The sequence below is a fragment of the Triticum dicoccoides genome, chromosome 6A, assembly GCF_002162155.2.
Source record: "Triticum dicoccoides isolate Atlit2015 ecotype Zavitan chromosome 6A, WEW_v2.0, whole genome shotgun sequence".
NCBI classification, from domain to species: Eukaryota; Viridiplantae; Streptophyta; class Magnoliopsida; order Poales; family Poaceae; genus Triticum; species Triticum dicoccoides.
The window spans coordinates 583,989,239-583,998,738 of record NC_041390.1 but is presented as its reverse complement, the minus strand read 5'-3'; the positions used below and the strand labels follow the sequence as shown (position 1 = coordinate 583,998,738).

At 46.5% G+C, this 9,500-nt stretch overlaps 1 protein-coding gene across 1 annotated transcript; it reads right to left on the bottom strand.

The window, feature by feature from the left end:
* Positions 1–409: 409 nt before the first annotated feature.
* Positions 410–3,759, bottom strand: LOC119318146 (probable polygalacturonase). The gene is made up of 5 exons (XM_037592666.1): positions 3,176–3,759; positions 2,554–2,674; positions 1,794–2,042; positions 1,359–1,512; positions 410–1,196 (listed from the first exon to the last, which is right to left on the bottom strand). Exons 1-5 carry the CDS (start codon positions 3,590–3,592, stop codon positions 671–673), a joined length of 1,467 nt encoding a protein of 488 aa, XP_037448563.1. The 5' UTR covers positions 3,593–3,759; the 3' UTR covers positions 410–670.
* Positions 3,760–9,500: the final 5,741 nt, after the last annotated feature.

The window sequence follows — 9,500 nt, the reverse complement described above, 5'->3', positions numbered from 1 at the left end:
ATCAGAACAAATTGCGGCCGACGAATGGTTAGAAGCACATGATGGGAATGAGTGAATCACCTGGCTGGGAGAGCGCGAGATTACCTCCCCGTTTCCAGTTCTGCTTCAGATTGAATTCCTCTTGATCACGGCTTTCGCTTTATCTGCCTTCCTGATTTCCTGTCATGTTGCCTTGCGGCTTCCACTATCCAAAATATGTCGGCAGATAAGTTTATGAAATGACCATGGCACTAACAATGAGATCCCAAAATGCAACTTATGGAATAATTATACCTTCTGCAACTTACTACCACAGGTGTGAGAGGGTTGAAAATGGAAATGCAAGGAAGGTCCGAAATAGTTGCTATAAGAAAAATTGGCACCACATTGACACCCGCAAAGATTACACGGTATCAAAGAAGTCTAAGTCTAGCGCAATAGAGACCAGAAGTTAAGGCCAAAACATTGCAAGATTACAAGGTTCTTTTCCACCTTTCGCAAGAACAGAATGTCAATGGTGGCCAAATAATTGGTGAGATACAAAGGAGCCAATGTAAGCAAACCTATGAAGAGGAGAATCTCCTCTGTATCTACAGTTCTACGACAAAAATATAAAAGATTAAAAAAACCAAAAAATATGATAGTACCTAACTTACACTATTGAAAACCTATCAGTGACACAGTGTGTGTCTCATATATCATAATCAACTTCCGTACTGTTCAGCACTGCCCCACTCTTGAGAAGCTGCCCTTGCTCATCGTAGACATCTAAATTCTCACATGGTTTTGGAAATACTGACCCGATAACACGGCCTTCGATGTAGGAGCATTGGAATATATGCTTCTTCTTGTAGCTGATGCCTACTGACATGTCCTGGAAGGTGATATCCTTGATGGGGATGTAATTGCTGCCATGAGCACGGACAGGCACACGAACACCCCACCCGTGTATTTTTTTGAATGATATGCCTGTGATATCTGGGAAGGCATTTCTGTCATACCCATCATCAGCATGCTCATTGTAGTCAACCTTTATCACAATTGCAGCACGAACATTGTCGAAGGTTATGTTGCTGTAGGAGATATTGCGGATGTAGCCTCCTCTTCCTATGGCAGTCTTTATTCTCACGCCTCGCCTTGAATCCCAGATGCGTACATTCTCCACCGTAACATTTGCAACTCCACCAGACATCTCACTGCCAATTGAAATTCCAGCACTGCACACAGACAAGAAAAAAAGTGTAAGCTTCACCTTTATACTCCACATTCTATGCAAAAGAATGTGAAGGCCCTGGTCTAAAACCAGTGCTTTGTCTTGAGCACCGGACTTGAAATAAAAGACTCATGCAAATAAATATTGTTTAAAAAGCAATATATACCTAACCAAAGATCGGACTGTCACATTGCGTATTAAGATGTTAGAAGACGGCCGCCCATATGCAATCCCATATTGATCCCATCCGCTCTTTATAGCAATTGCATCATCACCAACAGATATGTAGCAATTCTCAATTAGGACATCCTCACAAGAATCTGTACAATGCATAAACATATGTCAGCTGAAGATGCCTAATATGGTTTCAGTCCCAGATGATACTCCCTCCGTCCGAAAAAGCTTGTCCCTCAAATGGATGTATCTAGCACCATGCTAGATACATCCATTTGAGGGAGAAGCTTTTTCGGACAGAGGGAGTATACATCATTAGCAGATAGGTAATACTACAAATATGCAGATGCTTGAAGTAACGCCTGAACATTGCAAAAATAAATATAGGTTATACTGGAGTCATTAAAAATAGTTGCAGGATGAATACCTGGATCTATGCCATCTGTGTTCGGAGCACCGGAAATAGGAGCTAAGATTGTAACATCCGAAACAGTAACATTCGTGCAATCATATGGGTGGAAGTGCCAGAAAGGTGAATTCCGCAACGTTATATTTGTAATAACAATGTCCTTGGACCACATCAGTTGTACAAGTGGAGGTCTCGTGTTCTTCAGCATTCTTCTGCGATGCTTCAACCACCAAACTTCACCCTGGCCATTTATGCTACCATTGTGTCCTATTTAGCAGATTGAAAAGAAGGAAGGTCGTGATAGTTAAAGAGCTATCATCCAATGAATCATGAACATAGCATACCATAATTGTTCTGTTAGTAATTTAGTATACAATTGAGAAACAAATGCATAGTGAAACCACCAAACTTCAGGTACTGCTGTTTCAGTGAACTTGCGTATTCAGTATTTACTCATTTAAAGATCACTAGAGAATATGCTATTCAAGCTATGGATATAATGTACTACTTTTAACGAACAAGCGGGGCATGAAATCATGCATACCGAAATCAAGTACATTCAGATTAGGGATTAAACAGGTCAAGCAGTTGCTTTGTGTTATTGAAACAATCAGGCATGCTGGTATACTGTTACCATCACTAGATTGCTTAATATGCAAATTATGCACTTCTCTCACGCATGTTGCTTCATAGCTAACCAACAAATCCATGATAGGGTGTTGTAGATTACACAGCTTGACAAGTTGATATTGACAGCTTACTTAGATAAAAGGCAAACCTGTAATGACAACATCTTTCAAATTCTGTCCATGAATTAGACTCCCGAAGCGAGGTCCTTTGCGCTCCCTCCCATATCCGTAAGATGGCAGTGCTGGCATCAGCGGCCAATCCCTCTCGTCCTGTCCAGAAAAATATTAGAATCCCAGCTGGATACACCTGCTAATCTGAAATCTGTGCATGATACCATGCCAGAGTCGGAGATTCAGAGAGCTAAGAGTGACAGTTCAAATCATACGACATTCCACCCAACTCTGAACACATTCCAAATGTTTGCTTTCAGATAAACAGCAATGTTTCGCCAAGCTAAAAGAAAGATACATGGTATGGAAGTTGGAATTAAACAGACAATGTGGTAATTATATTGTGCAATTATTACCCAGCCATTTTCCAAAATGGGAACAATCTGAACATTGGTAATTTGGTATCACTTCAATCTTCAGTCCTAGGGACACATCACACAACAACAAATCCTTCTATTTTTACCATTGGTCTGTTTATCCATCAAACCAACTAGTCAAAGGGATTTAATTCAACTACGTGTTAGCCAGCCATGATCCACGCCACAACTCAATGGCACTTGAAAAACTAACCCCATTGCTCCGGTTGTAAGTAAAGCTCACCGTAATGCCGAGGATCTCGGCGCCCTCGGCGAGGAACAGGGTCATGTGGCTGGTGAGGTTGAAGGGGCCCGTGAGCCAGCGGCCGGGCGGCACATTGAGCTGCGCCCCGCCTTGGTCCGCGAAGGCCGAGACGGTCTCCACGGCGCGCTCGAAGGCCCGGGTGTTCACCGCCCGCCCGTCCCCGACGCCCCCGAAGTCGGTCAGGTTGTACGCCATCGGGCGCAGCCGAGGCGCCGGGCGGGGCCCGCCCCCGCCCCCGGCGACGAACACGGAGGCGCTCTGCCACAGGAAGACGAGCGCGAACCCGGCGACCCACACGGCGGCGAGCAGGGTCTTGTTGGCGGCCAGGAAGGCCGCCGCGCTCCGCCGCTGGCCGTGGAGGTGCAGCCTCCACCTCCCGCCCGACGTCTCGACCATCGCGCCGCGGCGGTCCGCCGGGGCGAGCGGGTCCTCCCCTCTCCCCCCGATCTCCCGATCTAGGGCACGGCGCGCGGCGCGGCGCGGGTTGGGTCAGTGCGTGTGGCGGGGCGCGGCGAGCGAGGGCTCCGAGGAGGTGGGCGGTGGCGCGGGCTTGGGGAATTCCGCCATTGGAGCGGTTGGTGCTGGGATGGGTTTATAGGAGGGAAGAAGCCGTTTGAGTGAGGCGGAAGCGAGGAGCAAACGGGCGTGGCGTTCGCGGGTGCGTGTTCCCTGTCACGGGCGCCGTCGAGGGGAAGAAGACGGTGAGAATCGTAGGGACTCGTGGCTTAGTATAAGCCATTGGATTTAGATCGGACGGCGGGATCCAATTAAACCCACGGCTTGTTTGGTTAAAGGTAGATTGGAGAGTGGAAATAGTTTAAGGACGTGGATAAGTGCCACACGTGTGGGCGTTAGAAGGTCCGCTCACACATTTTGTGTGGTGTATAAAAGGAACAGCCCACACATCTACGTGTGGGCAAAAGTAATGCTCACACATTTTTTTTCCCTCGCGACCCCTCACACGCGTGCGTGTGGGTGACATAGATAACGCCCACATGCCCCGTACGTCAGGCCTCGTATCTCGTGGTCCCGCACGTCCCGCGTGACAGTCACCACGCGTCCTGCAGTTGCCATGGTCCAGACCCTCGTGTATGTTCGTTTAACTGTAGTTGCCATGTCGCTGAACTTCGGTTGCCATGGTTGCTCAACTGCAGTTGCCATGTATGGTCTGCTCTACTGCAGTTGCCATGATTTCAAAACTTTAGGAGTTGTCACCCACTAACACTGGGCAGTTGCCATGTAGCACTACAAAAAGGCAAGGCAACAAAAACATGTTCGGGTAATAGAGAGAGTTGCCATGTGCTCACAAGCACGCTAGGGCAGTTGCCATGTAAAGAGAAAGTGTTGCCATCTATTTACGTGCACGCTAGGGCAGTTGCCATGTACCATGCAAAAACACATGGCAACTCGGGTAAAAGAGAGTTGCCAACTGCTTACAAGCAAAGCTTGGGCAGTTGTCATGTACCCTGCAGAAACACATGGCAACTGACAGTTTTGGGTGTGGGCGAGGAGACGGGCGTGTGGGCGAAGTGATAAACACCCCCACATCAGCCCCCTCTGCGTGCGTGAAAACTGGTGTGTGGGCGAATTGCTAAATGCCCACACATCAACCCCCGTGTGATGAAAAAGGACGTTTGGGCGACCGGACGAATGCCTACACACTAGCTTAGTCCTACGTGGCACACAAAAACTGCTAGAACGCGTCAAGATTCGTGCAGAGTTGGTTGGACGAGTATCCATGCGTGTGGGCGAGTTGGTAGGCGCCCACACGTGTGGGCGTTAGTGTTTTCGATAATTTAATTTAGGGGATGGTTATATAGAAATTCATCTGTTTATATGTTGATGGCTTACCAAAAAGACTATTTATTCGCGCTTTGGGGTGGTAATTTATATGAAAGTAAGGCGTGGAGTGAAGACATCGGAATATACCTGGGCATATCTCGCTTGGCCAAAAAAAGCCCGGTGTTGAAAACCCAGGCCCGACCCGAATACCGGGCCTACTAAATCGGGCCTGACCTCGACACGGCCTGGTCAGCCCGGCCCAGCAATGGCTAAAATATTGTTTTCCGCAAGCCCGAACTCGGCCTGATCTGCCCGTCGGGCTCAATTTCCAGGCCCGAGCTTGACCTGATGGCACGCTCAGGCCTGGCCCTACTTGGGATTTTCAGGCTGGGTCGGTTCGAGTTGCCCATGGCCAGGTATAGTTGGACACATGCCATTCGAATAGGACGGAGGTTGGGAGGAATTGGAATGTGTAATATCTTGAGACTTCATCATCACTTATGTCATCATCTTTTTAACAGTTTTTTCGAAGATTAACTAACATGTCGCATGCCTAACTTCTCTACAACCCCCTCTTCCAAACTTTTAGCCCTTAATTCAACCATCTTGGATATATCAAGGTGGATCATTTCGCCATGTAGGAGAAAAGTGAATCTATTTTTCAGGAACATATGTGATGTTCATTGATGCAAAAAAATCATAACAATTAAATACAGGCATAATACAAACAATAACCAAGTTACCTTTATCTTAGGTCATAGTCCACACAAGTCTGAATCACCTCCAAGAGGTTTAAACATTGTTTTAGAAACTTGCTTACAACGCCAAGACAAAGGCTTCACCATTGACACATCGACCAGTGACATGCTTCGAGCTTGGTAGGCATGATGGAGTCCACAGAAGACTGCAGGAGGAACACACCAGTCCACAAGATCTAATCGACCAGATCCTCCAAAACAAACCTTTAATGTCTCCATGTCGATGCCATAGACACGCCATCTTGACGGAAAAGGAGCCAAAGGGACTCAACGGTATCTCCACCCCCACCACGCCTCTGCCTGGAAATGAAACCTAAAATCACAGAGCACAAAGGCCCCCCCTCCCCAACCCACCACCCAATGCTAGAGCGGCACTCGCGGGTGAGGGGGTGGAATTAGGCGAGAGAAACTATCTGAAGCCGATGGGAACCCTTATAGTGGTCTCTTTGAGCATGCACTAATAAAAAAATGAAATGATTTTGCACACGTATGAAACATAAGAACGTCTCCTTTCTCACATGAATTGAATCATGTAGTTCATATGAAATTTCTCACGAAATTATTGTGTTTCTACGGCAAGGTGATCCACTCTCCCCGTTCTTATTTTTGTTCGTTGCTGATGGCCTGTCTGCAATCTTGAGGAATAGGGTGGATACAGAGAATATTATGCCAGTCAAAATTTGCAGAAGGGCGCCAGGTATATCACACCTTTTATTTGCAGATGATACACTTATATTTTTTAAGGCATCTCGTGAGCAGGCGGAACGGGTGAAGACTTGTCTTGATCTATATGCTTCGGCTACGGGACAATCCCTAAATTATAATAAATGTTCTATTTTTGTTTGGTGAAAGTTGTCCAATGGTTGATCAACAGGAGGTGAGAGATGCTCTCAATATTCCCAATAGTGGTTTTGAGGAGAAGTATTTGGGGCTGCCAACCCCGGATGGACGTATGTCAAAGGGAAAGTTTCAGAATTTGCAGGCCCAACTTTTGAAAAGGTTAATTCAGTGGGGAGATGGCCATTTGGCACAACCTGGGAGAGAAGTACTAATTAAGTCCGTTGCACAGGCGTTGCCCACATATATCATGGGTGTATTTAAGCTTGCTTTTTCTGTCTGCGATGATCCAACCAATATGGTTTGGAATTTCTATTGGGGAGCTTCTAAAGGAAAGAGAAAGGTACACTCGAGGGCATGGTCAAAGTTACAACAACCAAAGTGTAAGGGAGGTGCTGGTTTTCGTGACTTTCGTATTTTTAATCAAGCACTTTTAGCTCGTCAGGCGTGGAGATTAATTACAAAGCCAGATAGCTCGTGTGCTAAACTTCTGAAAGCACGCTATTACTCACATGAGAAGTTGGAGGATACTGTTTTTTCCGGGAATGCATCCTCCTCTTGGACAGCAATATCTCGTGGCCTAGACCTGTTTAAGAAAGGGTTGATATGGAGGATTGGTAATGGACAGAGTGTCCCAATATGGCGTGACAATTGGATTCCATGGCCCTTTTCCTTCAAGCCAATTTCAGCTCAAGGTAGATGACGTATGAGGTATGTCTCACAGCTCCTAAATGTCAATGGTTCATGGAATGTTGAACTTCTACAGACGATATTCTTGCCATGTGATGTCGTGGAAATTTTGAAAATACGTGCATCGCCGAGGCAGGGAGATGATGTGTTGGCTTGGGGCCCAGGCAAACTTGGTACATTTTCAGTTAAGTCTGCATATGACATGGCTTTTGAGGAGTCATGCAAGGCGACTGCCCAAGGATCGAGTTATGCGTCGTATGGACGACGAGCTTGCTGGAAGCTAATATGGGGAACAAATGTACCGCCCACAGTTAAGAATTTTGCATGGAGAGTTGCTGTTGATTCACTTCCTACATGGCAGAATAAAAACAAGTGTGGATTAGAGGTAACAAGTTTTTGTCCGGTGTGTGCAACTGAGCCTGAAGACAGTTTTCATGCCCTGTGTCGATGCCCACTTGCAGTGCAACTCTGGGGATGCATGAGTGAGGTCTGGCGCCTGCCGAAATTAAAGGAGGTGTCTAACACGGGGGTAGAATGGCTGCTGGAGGTTTTGTATCTTTTGGGAGATATTGAGCGAGCTATGTTATTATTCACTTTATGGAGATGTTGGCATAATCGGAATGAGTTGGTACATAAGAAAATTCCAGCACCAATGGATGCTTCGCGCCAATATTTGTGCAGCTACCTTGAGTCGTTAATTGCTATAGCTCAAAATTCTAATTGTGATCCGGTGAAAGGTAAAGCGGTGATATCTTATGATCCAGCGGCAAATAGGCCACATGAAATATCAAGAATTGTGCCTCCTGTTAAGTGGCTTCCTCCTCCCGAGGGTTGGGTGAAGCTCAATACGGATGGTTCCTGAACTAATGATGGAAGGGCCGGTGCTGGTATGGTGCTTCGTGATAATCTAGGCAACATTATTTACTCATCTTGCAGGGAGTTATTTTCATGCCGAGATGCCCTTGAAGCAGAATTATGCGCATGCATGGAGGGTTTATCCATTGCTATTCAACAGACGGAACTTCCAGTTTGTATCGAGATGGATTCACTTATAGTGGTGAACATGTTGAGGAACAAGGACATTGACAGGTCAATCTACGCGTCTTTGGTGGCAGTGATAAAGTACTTGAAGTCTCTTCGAACGACTAATATTGTTCATATCAAGCGTGGTCAAAATTTAGTTAGTGTTTTTTTAGCTAGTTTTGCTAGAACTGAGAGTAGAACTGTTGTCTGGTTGAGATCAGGACCCCAAGAGGTCATCGATTTATGTAAGCAGGATTGTACGTTTGATACTTGAGTATTATAAGTTTATCCGCAAAAAATAAGAAATTATTGTGCTTTAATTACAAAAAGGAAACATAAGAAAATGCCCATGCTACAAGCATGGTGGTTGTGGGTGGCAGAACAAAGATATGCCTTTTCACAAAGACAGGTTTATTTCCTCAAAGCCATTTCGGAAGGACACACAATTATGTGGGACGCCAAAGCTAGCTAACCATGAAAGGGATACGTCGAGTAGCAAAGGCTCTGTGTTAATTAGTGGCATAATTCGAGCCGTCGCGTCGTCCCGTCCGGTGAGACGCGACGCGCGGACGGCATTCTTCTCATCTTCATTTTGGTCAGGTGTCACTCAGCTCGATATGGTGGATTGGTTGGGGTTGGGCTTGACGTCGTAGCTACTCCTGCTGGGCCGCTGGGTTTGGTGAGACGCGCCCTCCTCCTCTGCCTGCTGGCCGACACGCCGCGTGCATGCTCGCTTAGCTCATTTGACCTACCTGCAGATGCGAGCATGGTTTAAAATCCTGAACCGGCAATCAAATTCGTGAGGCGGTTCAGGTTTTTACTAGTCGGACCGCCGGTTCATCGGTTCATTTGCGACAAAAAACACGAACATTTAAGGTGATTTTTTGACCTCGCATTAAATGAATACACATAATATCAGATGTAACCATTGATAAATCACAAAAACTTTTATTAGCCTAGTTTTTTATTGGGCCTTTAGCATGCCTTGCCCGAGGGTTAGGTGTTTGATTCCCGATGATCGCTAAAATACCCTCTCGTTTAGGGTTAGCAGCGATGCCGCAGGCGATTCCTTGATCGCCGGGAGGATCGCTGCCTTCCACCCATACTGAATCGTCGTCCTTCAGGAGACGACGAGGGAGACATAGAGGGCCTGGGGCACGTAGCCCTTAATCCTTGTCGTCATGGCGGCGGAGATGGAACAACGGAGCAATACA

What these genes read in the sequence shown, in the direction of transcription:
- LOC119318146 (XM_037592666.1), bottom strand. Translation starts at nt 3,592, where the DNA reads ATGGTCGAGACGTCGGGCGGGAGGTGGAGGCTGCACCTCCACGGCCAG. An exon ending in GAAAGATGTTGTCATTACAG is followed by an intron (nt 2,043 to 2,553) that starts GTTTGCCTTTTA and finishes TCTGCTAAATAG; the next exon opens with GACACAATGGTAGCATAAAT. An exon ending in CACAGATGGCATAGATCCAG is followed by an intron (nt 1,513 to 1,793) that starts GTATTCATCCTG and finishes TGCATTGTACAG; the next exon opens with ATTCTTGTGAGGATGTCCTA.